Raw genomic sequence first — 24,451 nt, forward strand, 5'->3', positions numbered from 1 at the left:
CACACAGACAGTGACCTACCTGACGACCAGACACACAGACAGTGACCTACCTGACGACCACACACACAGACAGTGACCTACCTGACGACCAGACACACAGACAGTGACCTACCTGACGACCAGACATACAGACAGTGACCTACCTGACGACCACACACACTGACAGTGACCTACCTGACGACCAGACACACAGACAGTGACCTACCTGACGATCAGACACACAGACAATGACCTACCTGACGACCTGACACATAGACAGTGACCTACCTGACGACCTGACACACAGACAGTGACCTACCTGACGACCACACACACAGACAGTGACCTACCTGACGACCACACACACAGACAGTGGCCTACCTGACGACCACACACACAGACAGTGACCTACCTGACAACCAGACACACAGCCAGTGACCTACCTGACGACCAGAGACACAGACAGTGACCTACCTGACGATCAGACACACAGACAGTGACCTACCTGACGACCAGAGACACACACAGTGACCTACCTGACGACCAGACACACAGACAGTGACCTACCTGACGACCAGACACGGACAGTGACCTACCTGACGACCAGACACACAGACAGTGACCTACATGACGACCAGACACAGACAGTGACCTACCTGACGACCAGACACACAGACACTGACCTACCTGACGACCACACACACAGACAGTGACCTACCTGACGACCAGACACACAGACAGTGACCTACCTGACGACCAGACACACAGACAGTGAACTACCTGACGACCACACACACAGACAGTGACCTACCTGACGACCACACACAGACAGTAACCTACCTGACGACCAGACACACAGACAGTGACCTACCTGACGACCACACACACAAACAGTGACCTACCTGACGACCAGACACACAGACAGTGACCTACCTGACGACCAGACACACAGACAGTGACCTACCTGACGACCTGACACACAGACAGTGGCCTACCTGACGACCACACACACAGACAGTGACCTACCTGACGACCAGACACACAGACAGTGACCTACCTGACAACCAGACACACAGACAGTGACCTACCTGACGACCACACACAGACAGTGACCTACCTGACGACCAGACACAGACAGTGACCTACCTGACGACCAGACACACAGACAGTGACCTACCTGACGATCAGACACACAGACAGTGACCTACCTGACGACCTGACACACAGACAGTGACCTACCTGACGACCAGACACACAGACAGTGACCTACCTGACGACCACACACACAGACAGTGACCTACCTGACGACCACACACACAGACAGTGACTTACCTGACGATCAGACACACAGACAGTGACCTACCTGACGATCAGACACACAGACAGTGACTTACCTGACGACCAGACACACAGACAGTGACCTACCTGACGATCACACACACAGCCAGTGACCTACCTGACGATCACACACACAGACAGTGACCTACCTGACGATCAGACACACAGACAGTGACCTACCTGACGACCAGACACACAGACAGTGACCTACCTGACGACCACACACACAGACAGTGACCTACCTGACGACCAGACATACAGACAGTGACCTACCTGACGACCAGACACACAGACAGTGACCTACCTGACGACCAGACACACAGACAGTGACCTACCTGACGACCAGACACACAGACAGTGACCTACCTGACGACCACACACACAGACAGTGACCTACCTGACGACCAGACACACAGACAGTGACCTACCTGACGACCAGACACACAGACAGTGACCTACCTGACGACCTGACACACAGACAGTGACCTACCTGACGACCAGACACACAGACAGTGACCTACCTGACGACCAGACACAGACACACAGACAGTGACCTACCTGACGACCACACACACAGACAGTGACCTACCTGACGACCACACACACAGACAGTGACCTACCTGACGACCAGACACAGACACACAGACAGTGACCTACCTGACGACCACACACACTGACAGTGACCTACCTGACGACCAGACACACAGACAGCGACCTACCTGACGACATGACACACAGACAGTGACCTACCTGACGACCAGACACACAGACAGACAGTGACTTACCTGACGACCAGACACACAGACAGTGACCTACCTGACGACCAGACACACAGACAGTGACCTACCTGACGACCAGACACACAGACAGCGACCTACCTGACGATCAGACACAGACAGTGACCTACCTGACGACCAGACACACAGACAGTGACCTACCTGACGACCAGACACACAGACAGTGACCTACCTGACGACCAGACACACAGTGACGTACCTGACGACCAGACACACAGACAGTGACCTAACTGACGACCAGACACAGACAGTGACCTACCTGACGACCAGACACACAGACATTGACCTACCTGACGACCTGACACACAGACAGTGACCTACCTGACGACCAGACACAGACAGTGACCTACTTGACGGCCTGACACACATGCAGTGACCTACCTGACGGCCTGACACACAGACAGTGACCTACCTGACGATCAGACACACAGACAGTGACCTACCTGACGACCACACACACAGACAGTGACCTACCTGACGACCAGACACACAGACAGTGACCTACCCGACGACCAAACACACAGACAGTGACCTGCCTGACGACCACACACACAGACGGTGACCTACCTGACGACCACACACACAGACACTGACCTACCTGACGATCAGGCACACAGACAGTGACCTACCTGACGACCACACACACAGACACTGACCTACCTGACGACCACACACACAGAGAGTGACCTACTTGACGACCAGACACACAGACAGTGACCTACCTGACGACCAGACACACAGACAGTGACCTACCTGACGACCAGACACACAGACAGTGACCTACCTGACGACCATACACACATACAGTGACCTACCTGACGACCACACACACAGACAGTGACCTACCTGACGACCAGACACACAGACAGTGACCTACCTGACGACCAGACACACAGACAGTGACCTACCTGACGACCTGACACACAGACAGTGACCTAACTGACGACCAGACACACAGAAAGTGACCTCCCTGACGACCAGACACAGACACACAGACAGTGGCCTACCTGACGACCACACACACAGACAGTGGCCTACCTGACGACCACACACACAGACAGTGACCTACCTGACGACCAGACACACAGACACACAGACAGTGACCTACCTGACGACCAGACACACAGACAGTGACCTACCTGACGACCAGACACAGACAGTGACCTACCTGACGACCAGACACACAGACAGTGACCTACCTGACGACCAGACACACAGACAGTGACCTACCTGACGGCCTGACACACAGACAGTGACCTACCTGACGATCAGACACACAGACAGTGACCTACCTGACGACCACACACACAGACAGTGACCTCCCTGACGACCAGACACAGACAGTGACCTACCTGACGACCAGAGACACAGACAGTGACCTACCTGACGACCACACACAGACAGTGACCTACCTGACGACCACACACAGACAGTGACCTACCTGACGACCAGACACACAGACAGTGACCTACCTGACGACAGCCCACACAGACAGTGACCTACCTGACGACCACACACACAGACAGTGACCTACCTGACGACCAGACACACAGACACTGACCTACCTGACAACCAGACACACAGACACTGACCTACCTGACGACCACACACACAGACAGTGATCTACCTGACGACCACACACACAGACAGTGACCTACCTGACGACCAGACACACAGACAGTGACCTACCTGACGACTACACACAGACAGTGACCTACCTGACGACCAGACACACAGACAGTGACCTACCTGACAACCAGACACACAGACAGTGACCTACCTGACGACCACACACACAGACAGTGACCTACCTGACGACCAGACACAGACAGTGACCTACCTGACGACCAGACACACAGACAGTGACCTACCTGACGACCAGACACACAGACAGTGACCTACCTGACGACCAGACACACAGACAGTGACCTACCTGACAACCAGACACACAGACAGTGACCTACCTGACGACCAGACACAGACAGTGACCTACCTGACGATCAGACACACAGACAGTGACCTACCTGACGACCAGAGACACACACAGTGACCTACCTGACGACCAGACACACAGACAGTGACCTACCTGACGACCAGACACAGACAGTGACCTACGTGACGACCTGACACACAGACAGTGACCTACCTGACGAGCAGACCCAGACAGTGACCTACCTGACGACCAGACACACAGACAGTGACCTACCTGACGACCACACACACAGACAGTGACCTACCTGACGACCAGACACACAGACAGTGACCTACATGACGACCAGACACACAGACAGTGACCTACCTGACGACCACACACACAGACAGTGACCTACCTGACACACAGACAGTGACCTACCTGACGATCAGACACGCCGACAGTGACCTACCGGACGACCACACACACAAACAGTGACCTACCTGACGACCAGACACACAGACAGTGACCTACCTGACGACCAGACACACAGACAGTGACCTACCTGACGACCTGACACACAGACAGTGACCTACCTGACGACCACACACACAGACAGTGATCTACCTGACGACCAGACACAGACAGTGACCTACCTGACGATCAGACACAGACAGTGACCTACCTGACGACCAGACACAGACAGTGACCTACCTGACGACCAGACACACAGACAGTGACCTACCTGACGATCAGACACACAGACAGTGACCTACCTGACGGCCTGACACACAGACAGTGACCTACCTGACGACCAGAAATACAGACAGTGACCTACCTGACGACCTGACATACAGACAGTGACCTACCTGACGACCAGACACACAGACAGTGACCTACCTGACGACCAGACACACAGACAGTGACCTACCTGACGACCAGACACACAGACAGTGACCAACCTGACGACCACACACGCACAGACAGTGACCTTCCTGTCGACCACACACACAGACAGTGACCTACCTGACGACCAGACACACAGACAGTGACCTACCTGACGATCAGACACACAGACAGTGACCTACCTGACGACCAGACATACAGACAGTGACCTACCTGACGACCAGACACAGACAGTGACCTACCTGACGACCACACACGCACAGACAGTGACCTTCCTGTCGACCTGACGCACAGACAGTGACCTTCCTGTCGACCTGACACACAGACAGTGACCTACCTGACGACCAGACACACAGACAGTGACCTACCTGACGACCAGACACAGACAGTGACCTACCTGACGACCAGACACGCACAGACAGTGACCTTCCTGTCGACCTGACACACAGACAGTGACCTACCTGACGACCACACACGCACAGACAGTGACCTTCCTGTCGACCTGACACACAGACAGTGACCTACCTGACGACCAGACACACAGACAGTGACCTACCTGACGACCAGACACAGACACTGACCTACCTGACGACCAGACACACAGACACTGACCTACCTGACGACCTGACACACAGACTGTGACCTACCTAACACTCACACACACAGACACTGACCTACCTGACGACCACACACACAGACAGTGACCTACCTGACGACCACACACACAGACAGTGACTTACCTGACGATCAGACACACAGACAGTGACCTACCTGACGACCAGACACACAGACAGTGCCCTACCTGACGATCAGACACACAGACAGTGACCTGACTGACGACCTGACACATAGACAGTGACCTACCTGACGACCTGACATACAGACACTGACCTACCTGACGACCACACACACAGACAGTGACCTACCTGACGACCACACACACAGACAGTGACCTACCTGACAACCAGACACACAGACAGTGACCTACCTGACAACCAGACACACAGACAGTGACCTACCTGACGACCAGACACACAGACAGTGACCTACCTGACGATCAGACACACAAACAGTGACCTACCTGACGACCAGACATACAGACAGTGACCTACCTGACGACCAGACACACAGACAGTGACCTACCTGACGACCACACACACAGACAGTGACTTACCTGACGACCAGACATACAGACAGTGACCTACCTGACGACCAGACACACAGACAGTGACCTACCTGACGACCAGACACACATTCAGTGACTTACCTGACGATCAGACATACAGACAGTGACCTACCTGACGACCACACACACAGACAGTGACCTACCTGACGACCAGACACACAGACAGTGACCTACCTGACGACCAGACACACAGACAGTGACCTACCTGACGACCAGACATACAGACAGTGACCTACCTGACGACCACACACACTGACAGTGACCTACCTGACGACCAGACACACAGACAGTGACCTACCTGACGATCAGACACACAGACAATGACCTACCTGACGACCTGACACATAGACAGTGACCTACCTGACGACCTGACACACAGACAGTTACCTACCTGACGACCACACACACAGACAGTGACCTACCTGACGACCACACACACAGACAGTGACCTACCTGACGACCACACACACAGACAGTGACCTACCTGACAACCAGACACACAGCCAGTGACCTACCTGACGACCAGAGACACAGACAGTGACCTACCTGACGATCAGACACACAGACAGTGACCTACCTGACGACCAGAGACACACACAGTGACCTACCTGACGACCAGACACACAGACAGTGACCTACCTGACGACCAGACACACAGTGACGTACCTGACGACCAGACACACAGACAGTGACCTAACTGACGACCACACACACAGACAGTGACCTACCTGACGACCAGACACACAGACAGTGACCTACCTGATGAAAAGACATACAGACAGTGACCTTCCTGACGACCACATACACAGACAGTGACCTACCTGACGACCACACAGACAGTGACCTACCTGACGACCACACACACAGACAGACAGTGACCTACCTGACGACCACACACAGACAGTTACCTACCTGACGACCAAACACACAAACAGTGACCTACCTGGCAACCACACACACAGACAGACAGTGACCTACCTGACGACCAGACACACAGACAGACAGTGACCTACCTGACGATCAGACACACAGACAGTGACCTACCTGACGACCTGACACACAGACAGTGACCTACCTGACGACCACACACACAGACAGTGACCTACCTGACGACCAGACACACAGACAGTGACCTACCTGACGACCAGACACACAGACAGTGACCTACCTGACGACCAGACACAGACAGTGACCTACCTGACGACCAGACACAGACAGTGACCTACCTGACGACCACACACACAGACAGTGACCTACCTGACGACCACACACACAGACAGTGACTTACCTGACGATCAGACACACAGACAGTGACCTACCTGACGACCTGACACACAGACAGTGACCTACCTGACGACCAGACACACAGACAGTGACCTACCTGACGACCTGACACACAGACAGTGACCTACCTGACGACCAGACACACAGACAGTGACCTACCTGACGACCAGACACACAGACAGTGACCTACCTGACGACCAAACACACAGACAGTGGCCTACCTGACGACCACACACGCACAGACAGTGACCTTCCTGTCGACCACACACACAGACAGTGACCTACCTGACGACCAGACACACAGACAGTGACCTACCTGACGACCAGACATACAGACAGTGACCTACCTGACGACCAGACACACAGACAGTGACCTACCTGACGGCCTGACACACAGACAGTGACCTACCTGACGACCAGACACAGACAGTGACCTACCTGACGACCAGACACGCACAGACAGTGACCTTCCTGTCGACCTGACACACAGACAGTGACCTACCTGACGACCACACACGCACAGACAGTGACCTTCCTGTCGACCTGACGCACAGACAGTGACCTTCCTGTCGACCTGACACACAGACAGTGACCTACCTGACGACCAGACACACAGACAGTGACCTACCTGACGACCAGACACAGACAGTGACCTACCTGACGACCAGACACGCACAGACAGTGACCTTCCTGTCGACCTGACACACAGACAGTGACCTACCTGACGACCACACACGCACAGACAGTGACCTTCCTGTCGACCTGACACACAGACAGTGACCTACATGACGACCACACACACAGACAGTGACCTACCTGACGACCAGACACAGACAGTGACCTACCTGACGACCAGACACACAGACAGTGACCTACCTGACGACCTGACACACAGACAGTGACCTACCTGACGACCAGACACACAGACAGTGACCTACATGACGACCACACAGACAGACAGTGACCTACATGACGACCACACACACAGACAGTGACCTACCTGACGATCAGACACACAAACAGTGACCTACCTGACGACCAGACATACAGACAGTGACCTACCTGACGACCACACACACAGACAGTGACCTACCTGACGATCAGACACACAGACAGTGACTTACCTGACGACCAGACACACAGACAGTGCCCTACCTGACGATCAGACACACAGACAGTGACCTACCTGACGACCTGACACATAGACAGTGACCTACCTGACGACCTGACACACAGACAGTGACCTACCTGACGACCACACACACAGACAGTGATCTACCTGACGACCACACACACAGACAGTGACCTACCTGACAACCAGACACACAGACAGTGACCTACCTGACGACCAGACACACAGACAGTGACCTACCTGACGACCAGACACACAGACAGTGACCTACCTGACAACCAGACACACAGACAGTGACCTACCTGACGACCAGACATACAGACAGTGACGTACCTGACGACCAGACATACAGACAGTGACCTACCTGACGATCAGACATACAGACAGTGACCTACCTGACGACCAGACACACAGACAGTGACCTACCTGACGACCTGACACAGACAGTGACCTACCTGACGACCAGACACACAGACAGTGACCTACCTGACGACCAGAGACACAGACAGTGACCTACCTGACGACCAGAGACACAGACAGTGACCTACCTGACGACCAGAGACACAGACAGTGACCTACCTGACGACCAGACACACAGACAGTGACCTACCTGACGACCAGAGACACAGACAGTGACCTACCTGACGACCAGAGACACAGACAGTGACCTACCTGACGACCAGACACACAGACAGTGACCTACCTGACGACCTGACACATAGACAGTGACCTACCTGACGACCAGAGACACAGACAGTGACCTACCTGACGACCAGAGACACAGACAGTGACCTACCTGACGACCAGACACACAGACAGTGACCTACCTGACGACCAGACACACAGACAGTGACCTACCTGACGACCAGACACACAGACAGTGACCTACCTGACGACCAGAGACACAGACAGTGACCTACCTGACGACCAGACATACAGACAGTGACCTACCTGACGACCAGACATACAGACAGTGACCTACCTGACGATCAGACATACAGACAGTGACCTACCTGACGACCAGACATACAGACAGTGACCTACCTGACGACCAGAGACACAGACAGTGACCTACCTGACGATCAGACATACAGACAGTGACCTACCTGACGACCAGACACACAGACAGTGACCTACCTGACGACCAGAGACACAGACAGTGACCTACCTGACGACCAGAGACACAGACAGTGACCTACCTGACGACCACACACACAGACAGTGACCTACATGACGACCAGACACACAGACAGTGCCCTACCTGACGACCAGACACACAAACAGTAACCTACCTGACGACCAGATACACAGACAGTGACCTACCTGACGACCAGACACACAGACAGTGACCTACCTGACGACCAGAGACACAAACAGTGACCTACCTGACGACCTGACACACCGACAGTGACCTACCTGACGATCAGACATACAGACAGTGACCTACCTGACGACCAGACACACAGACAGTGACCTACCTGACGACCAGAGACACAGACAGTGACCTACCTGACGACCAGACACACATACAGTGACCTACCTGACGACCAGACACACAGACAGTGACCTACCTGACGACCAGACACACAGACAGTGACCTACCTGACGACCAGACACTCAGACAGTGACCTACCTGACGACCTGACACACAGACAGTGATCTACCTGACGACCACACACACAAACAGTGACCTACCTGACGATCAGACACGCCGACATTGACCTACCTGACGAACACACACACAAACAGTGACCTACCTGACGACCAGACACACAGACAGTGACCTACCTGACGACCAGACACACAGACAGTGACCTACCGGACGACCACACACACAAACAGTGACCTACCTGACGACCACACACACAGACAGTGACCTACCTGACGACGAGACACACAGACAGTGACCTACCTGACGACCAGACACACAGACAGCGACCTACCTGACGACCAGACACATAGACCTACCTGACGACCAGACACACAGACAGTGACCTACCTGACGACCACACACACAAACAGTGACCTACCTGACGACCAGACACACAGACAGTGACCTACCTGACGACCAGACACACAGACATTGACCTACCTGACGAACACACACACAAACAGTGACCTACCTGACGACCAGACACACAGACAGTGACCTACCTGACAACCAGACACACAGATAGTGACCTACCTGACGACCTGACACACAGACAGTGGCCTACCTGACGACCTGGCACACAGACAGTGACCTACCTGACGACCAGTCACACAGACAGTGACCTACCTGACGACCTGACACACAGACAGTGACCTACCTGACGACCAGACATACAGACAGTGACCTACGGAACCTGACGACCACAAAGACAGACAGTGACCTACCTGACGTGGTGTCTTGGGTCTGGCCCCGCCTCCTCCCTGTTGGCTCGCCATTGTGCTCGCCCTGTCTCACCTGAAACATCAACACCGTATTTTGATAATCAAAACTACCTTGCTGCTCAGATTATTCAAACCGTCGGACGTCCACTCCGAAATGACCTGGAGACAGGTACACTGCGCGCTGCACGCACATTTTGAAATAGTCGAAGCTGAGATAACTCAGAACGGTTTATTGTACTGAGGCCATAGACCCATATACAAACCAAGGGGAATGGGGGAAGAACAAAACAAGGAACAACACAAAACACAACAACAACGACAACAACCATGACATAAATACGTGAAAAAACATTACTGCTACTTGAACTCAGAACATTAAACATCAACGTATTCATTTACAATAAACCTATGAAAACAATTGTCTTCGTCTGATTGCATAACTGGCATTCACAACATTATTTCATTTAGCAGTCGGTCTTCAACAACATGATTGTATTCAGTAAGTGGTCTTCAACAACATGATTGTATTCAGTAAGTGGTCTTCAACAACATTATTGTATTCAGTAAGTGGTCTTCAACAAAATTATTGTATTCATGATACGGTCCTTTACAACATTTGTTATTCAGCAAGCGATCTTATTATTTTAATCAATAAGTGGTCTTTCCAAACATCATTTTATTCAGCAAGCGATCATTCCCATCATTATTTTATTAAAATAATAAGCTGGCTTTCACTAGATTATTTTATTCAGTAAGCGTCTTTCACTTCATTATTTTATTCAGCAAGGGGTCATTCACAACATTATTTTATTCAGCAAGCGACCATTCCCATCATTAATTTATTAACTAAGCTGGCTTTCACTAGATTATTTTATTCAGTAAGCGTCTTTCACTTCATTATTTTATTCAGCAAGGGGTCATTCACAACATTATTTTATCAAGAAAGCGGTCTTTTCCAACATTATTTTATTCAGTCTTTCACTGTCTTTATTATTTTATTCAGGAAGCTGATATTCATGACATTATCTTATTTAATAAGCGGTTTTTCACTTTCACCATATTATTTTATTCAGCAAGCGGTCTTTCACTTAATTATTTTATGCAGTAAGCTGTCTTTCACTACATTATTTTATTCACCAAGTGGTCTTGCACAACATAATATTATTCAGTAAGCGGTCTTTCACAGCATTATTTTATTCAGTAAGCGGTCTTTCACTACATTATTTGATCAAGAAAGCGGTCTTTCACTAGATTATTTAATCCAGCAAGCAGTCTTTCAAAACAATATTTTATCTAGTGAGTAGTCTTTGAATAGATAATTTTTTTCAGCAAAGTCTTTCAAAAGATTATTTTAATCAGAAAGCGGTCTTCCACTTCATTATTTTATTAAACAAGTGGTCTTTTACAACATTATTTTATTCAGAAAGCGGTCTTTCACAACATTATTTTATTAAACAAGTGGTCTTTTACAACATTATTTTATTCAGAAAGCGGTCTTTCACAACATTATTTAATTCAGTAAGTGGTCTTTCGCAACATTCTATTCAGCAAACGGTCTGTCACTAAATCGTTTTATTTCGTAAGCGGTCTTTTACAACATGATTTTATTCAATAAGCGGTCTTTCACTAGATTAACAAATTCAGTAAGTGCTCTTTCACAACATTTTATTCAGCAAGCGGTCTTTCACTAAATAATTTTGTAAACGGTCTTTTACAACATTATGTTATTCAGCAAGTGGTCTTTAACAACATTATTTTGTTCAGCATGCGGTGTTCTACAAACATTTTTTTATTCAACAAGCTAGATTATTTTATTCCAAAAGTGGTATTTCATAACATTATTTTATTCAGCAAGCAGCCTTTCCAAACATTATTTTATTCAGCAAGCGATCATTCCCATCAATATTTGATTAAATAAGCTGGCTTTCACTAGATTATTTTATTCAGTAAGCGGTCTTTCACTTCATTATTTTATTTAGCAAGGGGTCATTTACAACATTATTTTATTCAGCAAGCAGTCTTTCACTTCATTCACAACATTATCTTATTTAATATGCGGTCTTTCACTTGATTACTTTATTCAGTAAGCGGTATTTCACAACAGTACCTAATGAAACAAGCAAACAGCAATATTGTATTCAACAAGCGGTCCTTCACTAGATTATTAATTCAACAAGCGGTCTTTCTCCAGATTATTTTATTCAGGAGCGGTCTTTTATTAAATTATTTTATTCAGCAAACGGTCTTTGACAACATTATTTTATTCTGCAAGCGATCTTTCACTCGATTATTTTATTCAATAAGTGGTCTGTCACAACTTTTTTTATTCAGCAATCGGTCTTTCACTAGATTATTTATGTAAGCAAGCGGTCTTTCACTAGATTATTTATGTAAGCAAGCGGTCTTTCACTAGAGTATTTAACCAGAAAGCGATTTTTCACTACATTATCTGATTTAGTAAGCGGTCCTTCACTAGATTATTTTATTCAACAAGCGGTCTTTCTCTAGATTATTTTATTCAGGAGCGGTCTTTTATTAAATTATTTTATTCAGCAAACGGTCTTTGACAACATTATTTCATTCTGCAAGGGATCTTTCACTAGATTATTTTATTCAGCAATCGGTCTTTCACTACATTATTTAAGTAAGCAAGCGGTCTTTCACTAGATTATTTAAGTAAGCAAGCGGTCTTTCACTAGATTATTTAAGTAAGCAAGCGGTCTTTCACTACATTATTTAACCAGAACGCGGTCTTTCACTACATCATCTGATTTAGTAAGCGGTCCTTCACTAGATTCTTTGATTCAGCAAGCTTTTTTTGACTGCATTAAAATGTTATGTATTCAGTAAGCGGTCTTTCACAACATTATTACATTTAGTAAGCGATCTTTCACTACCTTATTTTATTCAGTAAGCGGTCTTTCAATTGATTATTTATTTCAGGAAGCGGTCTTTCACTTAATTTTTTTATTCAGTAAGCGGACTTTCTCAACATTATCCTAATTAGTAAGCGGTTTTTCGCTGCATTTTTGTATTTAGAAAGCGGTCTTGCTTTACATTATTTTATTAAGCAAGAGGTTTTTCAATTAATTATTTTATTCAGCAAGCGGTATTTCGATAGATTATTTGATTCAGTAAGCTGTCTTTCCCAACATTATCTTACTTAGCAAGCGATCTTTCACTAGATTCCTTTATTCAGCAAGCGGTGTTTTTACTGCATTTTTGCATTCAGAAAACGGTCTTGCACTACATTATTTTATGAAGTAAGCGGTTTTTATGTTAATTATTTTATTCAACAAGCGGTCTTTCATTAAATATATTTGACCAGAAAGCGGTCCTTCACTACAATATTTACCCCCCCGCGGGTTAGGGGGAGTCCCATATTGGTTGGGACGAGAAAGAATTTACCCGATGCTAACCAGCATGTCGTAAGAGGCGACTAACAGGTTCTGTTTCTCCTTTTACCCTTGTTAAGTGTTTCTTGTATAGAATATAGTCAATGTTTGTAAAGATTTTAGTCAAGCAGTATGTAAAAAATGTTACGTCCTTTGTACTGGAAACTTGCATTCTCCCAGTAAGGTCATATATTGTACTACGTTGCAAGCCCCTGGAGCAATGTTTTGATTAGTGCTTTTGTGAACAAGAAACAATTAACAAGTGGCTCTATCCCATCTCCCCCCTTTCCCCTATCCCATCTCCCCCCTTTCCCCGTCGCGATATAACCTTGAATGGTTGAAAACGACGTTAAACACCAAATAAAGAAAAGAAAGAAAGAAAGAAAGACTACAATATTTTATTCAGCAAGCGGTTGTTCACTGAATTTTTGTATTCAGTAAGCGCTTTTTTCACAATATTATTTTATTTCGTAAGCGGACTTCAACAATATTATTTTATTCAGAAAGCCATCTTTCACTACATTAATCTATTCAGTAAACGGTCTTTTACAACATTGTTTTTTTAAGTAACAGGCCTTTCACAACATTATTTTATTTAACAAGCGGTCTTTCACAGTATTATTTACTCAGTAAGCGTCTTTCACTAGATTATTTTATTCAGCAAGCGGTCTTTCACAATATTATTTTATTCAGTAAGCGGTCTTTCACAACATTATTTTCTTCAACAAGCGGTCTTTCACAATATTAGTTTGTTCAGTAAGCGGTCTTTCACAACATTATTTTCTTCAACAAGCGGTCTTTCACAATATTAGTTTGTTCAGTAAGCGGTCTTTCACAATATTATTGTATTCAGTAAGCGGTCTTTCACAATATTATTTTATTCAGTAAGCGGTCTTTCACAATATTATTTTGTTCAGTAAGCGGTCTTTCACAACATTATTTTATTCAGCAAGCGGTCATTTACAACACTATTTTATTCAGCAAGCGGTCATTTACAACACTATTTTATTCAGTAAGCGGTCTTTCACTAGATTATTTACTCAGTAAGCGTCTTTCACTAGATTATTTTATTCAGTAATCGGGCTTTCACAACATTATTTTGTTCAGTAAGTTTTGTTCAGTAAGCGGTCTTTAACAACATTATTTTGTTCAGTAAGCGGTCTTTAACAACATTATTTTGTTCAGTAGTCTGTGGAGAAAGACAGAGCCTCAGAGGAGGGTGGCATAAAAAAAACAGCTAAAAACTACATAGTCTGTGAATCGCTTTATCGGGTAATGTGAAGAAAGACAGACAGAGAAAGAGAGAGACAGAGCAAGAAAAGAGAGAGAGAGAAATTACAGAAAGAGAGAGAGAGAGAAAGAGAGAGAGAGAGAAAGAGAGAGAGAGATAGAGCAAGAGACTGAGAGTGAGGGAGAAAAGAGAGAGAAATGATAGAAAGAGAGAGAGAAAGAGAGAGAGAGAGAGAGAGAGAGAGAGAGAGAGAGAGAGAGAGAGAGAGAGAGAGAGAGAGAGAGAGAGAGAGAAATGGATAGCTGAACTGAACAGAACTTTTTTTGCAAAGATGGGCCTTTTCAAACAATCTTTACCTGAGACAAACAAACAAACAAACAAAAAACATGATCAAATTATACTAAAACTATAAGAACTAAAGAAGCAAGAGTAGAATAAAATTACCTCTTTACACTCGCATTGAGCGAGAGATAGTGAGAAACAAAATGGGAGAGAGAAAGAGCCAGAGAGAGATAGATAAAGAGAGATAGATAGAGAGAGAGTGAGAGAGAGCGAGATAATAGTAAGAGAGGAGGGAGACTGATAGAAAGGGGGGGGGGGGGGAAGAGGGAGACAGAGAGAAGGGTGATAGATAGAGGGGGAGAGAAAAGGGGGGGGGGAGAGGGAGACAGAGAGAAGGGTGATAGATAGAGGGGGGGAGAGAGGGGGGGGGGAGAGGGAGACAGAGAGAAGGGTGATAGATAGAGGGGGAGAGAGGGGGGGGGAGAGGGAGACAGAGAGAAGGGTGATAGACAGAGGGGGAGAGAGGGGGGGAGAGGGAGACAGAGAGAAGGGTGATAGACAGAGGGGCCGAGAGAGGGGGGGGGAGAGGGAGACAGAGAGAAGGGTGATAGATAGAGGGGGAGAGAAAAGGGGGGGGGGAGAGGGAGACAGAGAGAAGGGTGATAGATAGAGGGGGAGAGAAAAGGGGGGGGAGAGGGAGACAGAGAGAAGGGTGATAGATAGAGGGGGAGAGAAAAGGGGGGGGGGGGAGAGGGAGACAGAGAGAAGGGTGATAGATAGAGGGGGAGAGGGGGGGAGAGGGAGACAGAGAGAAGGGTGATAGATAGAGGGGGAGAGAAAAGGGTGGGAGAGGGAGACAGAGAGAAGGGTGATAGATAGAGGGGGAGAGAAAAAGGGGGGGGGAGAGGGAGACAGAGAGAAGGGTGATAGATAGAGGGGGAGAGAAAAGGGGGGGAGAGGGAGACAGAGAGAAGGGTGATAGATAGAGGGGGAGAGAAAAGGGGGGGGAGAGGGAGACAGAGAGAAGGGTGATAGATAGAGGGGGAGAGAAAAGGGGGGGGGGAGAGGGAGACAGAGAGAAGGGTGATAGATAGAGGGGGAGAGAAAAGGGGGGGAGAGGGAGACAGAGAGAAGGGTGATAGATAGAGGGGGAGAGAAAAGGGGGGGAGAGGGAGACAGAGAGAAGGGTGATAGATAGAGGGGGAGAAAAAAAAAGGGGGGGGGGAGGGAGACAGAGAGAAGGGTGATAGATAGAGGGGGAGAGAAAAGGGGGGGGAGAGGGAGACAGAGAGAAGGGTGATAGATAGAGGGGGAGAGAAAAGGGGGGGAGAGGGAGACAGAGAGAAGGGTGATAGATAGAGGGGGGGAGAAAAGGGGGGGAGAGGGAGACAGAGAGAAGGGTGATAGATAGAGGGGGAGAGAAAAGGGGGGGGAGAGGGAGACAGAGAGAAGGGTGATAGATAGAGGGGGAGAGAAAAGGGGGGGAGAGGGAGACAGAGAGAAGGGTGATAGATAGAGGGGGAGAGAAAAGGGGGGGGGGAGAGGGAGACAGAGAGAAGGGTGATAGATAGAGGGGGAGAGAAAAGGGGGGGAGAGGGAGACAGAGAGAAGGGTGATAGATAGAGGGGGAGAAAAAAGGGGGGGAGAGGGAGACAGAGAGAAGTGTGATAGATAGAAGGGGAGAGAAAGGGGGGGGGAGAGGGAGACAGAGAGAAGGGTGATAGATAGAGGGGGAGAGAAAAGGGGGGGGGGAGAGGGAGACAGAGAGAAGGGTGATAGATAGAGGGGGAGAGAAAAGGGGGGGGAGAGGGAGACAGAGAGAAGGGTGATAGATAGAGGGGGAGAGAAAAGGGGGGGGAGAGGGAGACAGAGAGAAGGGTGATAGATAGAGGGGGAGAGAAAAGGGGGGGAGAGGGAGACAGAGAGAAGGGTGATGGATAGAGGGGGAGAGAAAAGGGGGGGGAGAGGGAGACAGAGAGAAGGGTGATAGATAGAGGGGGAGAGAAAAGGGGGGGAGAGGGAGACAGAGAGAAGGGTGATAGATAGAGGGGGGGAGAAAAGGGGGGGAGAGGGAGACAGAGAGAAGGGTGATAGATAGAGGGGGAGAGAAAAGGGGGGGAGAGGGAGACAGAGAGAAGGGTGATAGATAGAGGGGGAGAGAAAAGGGGGGGGGGAGAGGGAGACAGAGAGAAGGGTGATAGATAGAGGGGGAGAGAAAAGGGGGGGAGAGGGAGACAGAGAGAAGGGTGATAGATAGAGGGGGAGAAAAAAGGGGGGGAGAGGGAGACAGAGAGAAGTGTGATAGATAGAGGGGGAGAGAAAAGGGGGGGAGAGGGAGACAGAGAGAAGGGTGATAGATAGAGGGGGAGAAAAAAGGGGGGGAGAGGGAGACAGAGAGAAGGGTGATAGATAGAGGGGGGGAGAAAAGGGGGGGAGAGGGAGACAGAGAGAAGGGTGATAGATAGAGGGGGAGAGAAAAGGGGGGGGAGAGGGAGACAGAGAGAAGGGTGATAGATAGAGGGGGGGAGAAAAGGGGGGGAGAGGGAGACAGAGAGAAGGGTGATAGATAGAGGGGGAGAGAAAAGGGGGGGGAGAGGGAGACAGAGAGAAGGGTGATAGATAGAGGGGGAGAGAAAAGGGGGGGAGAGGGAGACAGAGAGAAGGGTGATAGATAGAGGGGGAGAGAAAAGGGGGGGGGAGAGGGAGACAGAGAGAAGGGTGATAGATAGAGGGGGAGAGAAAAGGGGGGGAGAGGGAGACAGAGAGAAGGGTGATAGATAGAGGGGGAGAAAAAAGGGGGGGAGAGGGAGACAGAGAGAAGTGTGATAGATAGAAGGGGAGAGAAAAGGGGGGGGGAGAGGGAGACAGAGAGAAGGGTGATAGATAGAGGGGGAGAGAAAAGGGGGGGGGGAGAGGGAGACAGAGAGAAGGGTGATAGATAGAGGGGGAGAGAAAAGGGGGGGGAGAGGGAGACAGAGAGAAGGGTGATAGATAGAGGGGGAGAGAAAAGGGGGGGGAGAGGGAGACAGAGAGAAGGGTGATAGATAGAGGGGGAGAGAAAAGGGGGGGAGAGGGAGACAGAGAGAAGGGTGATAGATAGAGGGGGAGAGAAAAGGGGGGGGAGAGGGAGACAGAGAGAAGGGTGATAGATAGAGGGGGAGAGAAAAGGGGGGGAGAGGGAGACAGAGAGAAGGGTGATAGATAGAGGGGGGGAGAAAAGGGGGGGAGAGGGAGACAGAGAGAAGGGTGATAGATAGAGGGGGAGAGAAAAGGGGGGGAGAGGGAGACAGAGAGAAGGGTGATAGATAGAGGGGGAGAGAAAAGGGGGGGGGGAGAGGGAGACAGAGAGAAGGGTGATAGATAGAGGGGGAGAGAAAAGGGGGGGAGAGGGAGACAGAGAGAAGGGTGATAGATAGAGGGGGAGAAAAAAGGGGGGGAGAGGGAGACAGAGAGAAGTGTGATAGATAGAGGGGGAGAGAAAAGGGGGGGAGAGGGAGACAGAGAGAAGGGTGATAGATAGAGGGGGAGAAAAAAGGGGGGGAGAGGGAGACAGAGAGAAGGGTGATAGATAGAGGGGGAGAGAAAAGGGGGGGAGAGGGAGACAGAGAGAAGGGTGATAGATAGAGGGGGAGAGAAAAAGGGGGGGGGAGAGGGAGACAGAGAGAAGGGTGATAGATAGAGGGGGAGAGAAAAGGGGGGGAGAGGGAGACAGAGAGAAGGGTGATAGATAGAGGGGGAGAGAAAAGGGGGGGGAGAGGGAGACAGAGAGAAGGGTGATAGATAGAGGGGAGAGAAAAGGGGGGGGGGAGAGGGAGACAGAGAGAAGGGTGATAGATAGAGGGGGAGAGAAAAGGGGGGGAGAGGGAGACAGAGAGAAGGGTGATAGATAGAGGGGGAGAGAAAAGGGGGGGAGAGGGAGACAGAGAGAAGGGTGATAGATAGAGGGGGAGAAAAAAGGGGGGGGGAGGGAGACAGAGAGAAGGGTGATAGATAGAGGGGAGAGAAAAGGGGGGGGAGAGGGAGACAGAGAGAAGGGTGATAGATAGAGGGGGAGAGAAAAGGGGGGGAGAGGGAGACAGAGAGAAGGGTGATAGATAGAGGGGGGGAGAAAAGGGGGGGAGAGGGAGACAGAGAGAAGGGTGATAGATAGAGGGGAGAGAAAAGGGGGGGGAGAGGGAGACAGAGAGAAGGGTGATAGATAGAGGGGGAGAGAAAAGGGGGGGAGAGGGAGACAGAGAGAAGGGTGATAGATAGAGGGGGAGAGAAAGGGGGGGGAGAGGGAGACAGAGAGAAGGGTGATAGATAGAGGGGGAGAGAAAAGGGGGGGAGAGGGAGACAGAGAGAAGGGTGATAGATAGAGGGGGAGAAAAAAGGGGGGGAGAGGGAGACAGAGAGAAGGGTGATAGATAGAGGGGGAGAGAAAGGGGGGGGAGAGGGAGACAGAGAGAAGGGTGATAGATAGAGGGGGAGAGAAAAGGGGGGGGGAGAGGGAGACAGAGAGAAGGGTGATAGATAGAGGGGGAGAGAAAAGGGGGGGGAGAGGGAGACAGAGAGAAGGGTGATAGATAGAGGGGGAGAGAAAAGGGGGGGGAGAGGGAGACAGAGAGAAGGGTGATAGATAGAGGGGGAGAGAAAAGGGGTGGAGAGGGAGACAGAGAGAAAAGGGTGATAGATAGAGGGGGAGAGAAAAGCGAGGGAGAGAGAGACAGAGAGAAGGGTGATAGATAGAGGGGGAGAGAAAAGGGGGGGAGAGGGAGACAGAGAGAAGGGTGATAGATAGAGGGGGGGAGAAAAGGGGGGGAGAGGGAGACAGAGAGAAGGGTGATAGATAGAGGGGGAGAGAAAGGGGGGGAGAGGGAGACAGAGAGAAGGGTGATAGATAGAGGGGGAGAGAAAAGGGGGGGGGGAGAGGGAGACAGAGAGAAGGGTGATAGATAGAGGGGGAGAGAAAAGGGGGGGAGAGGGAGACAGAGAGAAGGGTGATAGATAGAGGGGGAGAAAAAAGGGGGGGAGAGGGAGACAGAGAGAAGGGTGATAGATAGAGGGGGAGAGAAAAGGGGGGGAGAGGGAGACAGAGAGAAGGGTGATAGATAGAGGGGGAGAAAAAAGGGGGGGAGAGGGAGACAGAGAGAAGGGTGATAGATAGAGGGGGGGAGAAAAGGGGGGGAGAGGGAGACAGAGAGAAGGGTGATAGATAGAGGGGGAGAGAAAAGGGGGGGGAGAGGGAGACAGAGAGAAGGGTGATAGATAGAGGGGGGGAGAAAAGGGGGGGAGAGGGAGACAGAGAGAAGGGTGATAGATAGAGGGGGAGAGAAAAGGGGGGGGAGAGGGAGACAGAGAGAAGGGTGATAGATAGAGGGGGAGAGAAAAGGGGGGAGAGGGAGACAGAGAGAAGGGTGATAGATAGAGGGGGAGAGAAAAGGGGGGGGGAGAGGGAGACAGAGAGAAGGGTGATAGATAGAGGGGGAGAGAAAAGGGGGGGAGAGGGAGACAGAGAGAAGGGTGATAGATAGAGGGGGAGAAAAAAGGGGGGGAGAGGGAGACAGAGAGAAGGGTGATAGATAGAGGGGGAGAGAAAAGGGGGGGGAGAGGGAGACAGAGAGAAGGGTGATAGATAGAGGGGGAGAGAAAAAGGGGGGGGGAGAGGGAGACAGAGAGAAGGGTGATAGATAGAGGGGGAGAGAAAAGGGGGGGGAGAGGGAGACAGAGAGAAGGGTGATAGATAGAGGGGGAGAGAAAAGGGGGGGGAGAGGGAGACAGAGAGAAGGGTGATAGATAGAGGGGGAGAGAAAAGGGGGGGAGAGGGAGACAGAGAGAAGGGTGATAGATAGAGGGGGAGAGAAAAGGGGGGGGAGAGGGAGACAGAGAGAAGGGTGATAGATAGAGGGGGAGAGAAAAGGGGGGGAGAGGGAGACAGAGAGAAGGGTGATAGATAGAGGGGGGGAGAAAAGGGGGGGAGAGGGAGACAGAGAGAAGGGTGATAGATAGAGGGGGAGAGAAAAGGGGGGGAGAGGGAGACAGAGAGAAGGGTGATAGATAGAGGGGGAGAGAAAAGGGGGGGGGAGAGGGAGACAGAGAGAAGGGTGATAGATAGAGGGGGAGAGAAAAGGGGGGGAGAGGGAGACAGAGAGAAGGGTGATAGATAGAGGGGGAGAAAAAAGGGGGGGAGAGGGAGACAGAGAGAAGGGTGATAGATAGAGGGGGAGAGAAAAGGGGGGGAGAGGGAGACAGAGAGAAGGGTGATAGATAGAGGGGGAGAAAAAAGGGGGGGAGAGGGAGACAGAGAGAAGGGTGATAGATAGAGGGGGGGAGAAAAGGGGGGGAGAGGGAGACAGAGAGAAGGGTGATAGATAGAGGGGGAGAGAAAAGGGGGGGGGAGAGGGAGACAGAGAGAAGGGTGATAGATAGAGGGGGAGAGAAAAGGGGGGGAGAGGGAGACAGAGAGAAGGGTGATAGATAGAGGGGGAGAGAAAAGGGGGGGAGAGGGAGACAGAGAGAAGGGTGATAGATAGAGGGGGAGAGAAAAGGGGGGGAGAGGGAGACAGAGAGAAGGGTGATAGATAGAGGGGGAGAGAAAAGGGGGGGAGAGGGAGACAGAGAGAAGGGTGATAGATAGAGGGGGAGAGAAAAGGGGGGGAGAGGGAGACAGAGAGAAGGGTGATAGATAGAGGGGGAGAGAAAAGGGGGGGAGAGGGAGACAGAGAGAAGGGTGATAGATAGAGGGGGAGAGAAAAGGGGGGGAGAGGGAGACAGAGAGAAGGGTGATAGATAGAGGGGGAGAGAAAAGGGGGGGAGAGGGAGACAGAGAGAAGGGTGATAGATAGAGGGGGAGAGAAAAGGGGGGGAGAGGGAGACAGAGAGAAGGGTGATAGATAGAGGGGGAGAGAAAAGGGGGGGAGAGGGAGACAGAGAGAAGGGTGATAGATAGAGGGGGAGAGAAAAGGGGGGGGGAGAGGGAGACAGAGAGAAGGGTGATAGATAGAGGGGGAGAGGGGGGGGGGAGAGGGAGACAGAGAGAAGGGTGATAGATAGAGGGGGAGAGAAAAGGGGGGGGGAGAGGGAGACAGAGAGAAGGGTGATAGATAGAGGGGGAGAGAGGGGGGGGGGAGGGAGACAGAGAGAAGGGTGATAGATAGAGGGGGAGAGAAAAGGGGGGGGAGAGGGAGACAGAGAGAAGGGTGATAGATAGAGGGGGAGAGAAAAGGGGGGGAGAGGGAGACAGAGAGAAGGGTGATAGATAGAGGGGGAGAAAAAAAAGGGGGGGAAGAGGGAGACAGAGAGAAGGGTGATAGATAGAGGGGGAGAGAAAAGGGGGGGAGAGGGAGACAGAGAGAAGGGTGATAGATAGAGGGGGAGAGAAAAGGGGGGGAGAGGGAGACAGAGAGAAGGGTGATAGATAGAGGGGGAGAAAAAAAGGGGGGGGGGAGGGAGACAGAGAGAAGGGTGATAGATAGAGGGGGAGAGAAAAGGGGGGGAGAGGGAGACAGAGAGAAGGGTGATAGATAGAGGGGGAGAGAAAAGGGGGGGGAGAGGGAGACAGAGAGAAGGGTGATAGATAGAGGGGGAGAGAAAAGGGGGGGGGAGAGGGAGACAGAGAGAAGGGTGATAGATAGAGGGGGAGAAAAAAAGGGGGGGAGAGGGAGACAGAGAGAAGGGTGATAGATAGAGGGGGAGAGAAAAGGGGGGGAGAGGGAGACAGAGAGAAGGGTGATAGATAGAGGGGGAGAGAAAAGGGGGGGGGAGAGGGAGACAGAGAGAAGGGTGATAGATAGAGGGGGAGAGAAAAGGGGGGGAGAGGGAGACAGAGAGAAGGGTGATAGATAGAGGGGGAGAGAAAAGGGGGGGAGAGGGAGACAGAGAGAAGGGTGATAGATAGAGGGGGAGAGAAAAGGGGGGGGAGAGGGAGACAGAGAGAAGGGTGATAGATAGAGGGGGAGAAAAAAGGGGGGGAGAGGGAGACAGAGAGAAGGGTGATAGATAGAGGGGGAGAGAAAAGGGGGGGAGAGGGAGACAGAGAGAAGGGTGATAGATAGAGGGGGAGAGAAAAGGGGGGGAGAGGGAGACAGAGAGAAGGGTGATAGATAGAGGGGGAGAGAAAAGGGGGGGAGAGGGAGACAGAGAGAAGGGTGATAGATAGAGGGGGAGAGAAAAGGGGGGGGGGAGAGGGAGACAGAGAGAAGGGTGATAGATAGAGGGGGAGAGAAAAAGGGGGGGAGAGGGAGACAGAGAGAAGGGTGATAGATAGAGGGGGAGAGAAAAGGGGGGGAGAGGGAGACAGAGAGAAGGGTGATAGATAGAGGGGGAGAGAAAAGGGGGGGAGAGGGAGACAGAGAGAAGGGTGATAGATAGAGGGGGAGAGAAGGGGGGGGGGGAGGGAGACAGAGAGAAGGGTGATAGATAGAGGGGGAGAGAAAAAGGGGGGGGAGGGAGACAGAGAGAAGGGTGATAGATAGAGGGGGAGAGAAAAGGGGGGGGGGAGAGGGAGACAGAGAGAAGGGTGATAGATAGAGGGGGAGAGAAAAGGGGGGGAGAGGGAGACAGAGAGAAGGGTGATAGATAGAGGGGGAGAGAAAAGGGGGGGAGAGGGAGACAGAGAGAAGGGTGATAGATAGAGGGGGAGAGAAAGGGGGGGAGAG

At 50.6% G+C, this 24,451-nt stretch overlaps 1 protein-coding gene across 1 annotated transcript in view; it reads right to left on the minus strand.

Moving 5' to 3' along the window:
* LOC138950206 (uncharacterized) overlaps window positions 1-24,451 on the minus strand; it is a 596,636-nt gene that overhangs the window by 85,320 nt on the left and 486,865 nt on the right. Inside the window, exon 2 of the mRNA XM_070321954.1 lies at window positions 10,911-10,980. Coding sequence (XP_070178055.1) covers window positions 10,911-10,961 — 51 coding nt within the window. The 5' untranslated portion in view covers window positions 10,962-10,980. The remainder of the gene's footprint in view (window positions 1-10,910; window positions 10,981-24,451) is intronic.

The sequence above is a fragment of the Littorina saxatilis genome, linkage group LG16, assembly GCF_037325665.1.
Source record: "Littorina saxatilis isolate snail1 linkage group LG16, US_GU_Lsax_2.0, whole genome shotgun sequence".
Lineage (NCBI taxonomy): Eukaryota > Metazoa > Mollusca > Gastropoda > Littorinimorpha > Littorinidae > Littorina > Littorina saxatilis.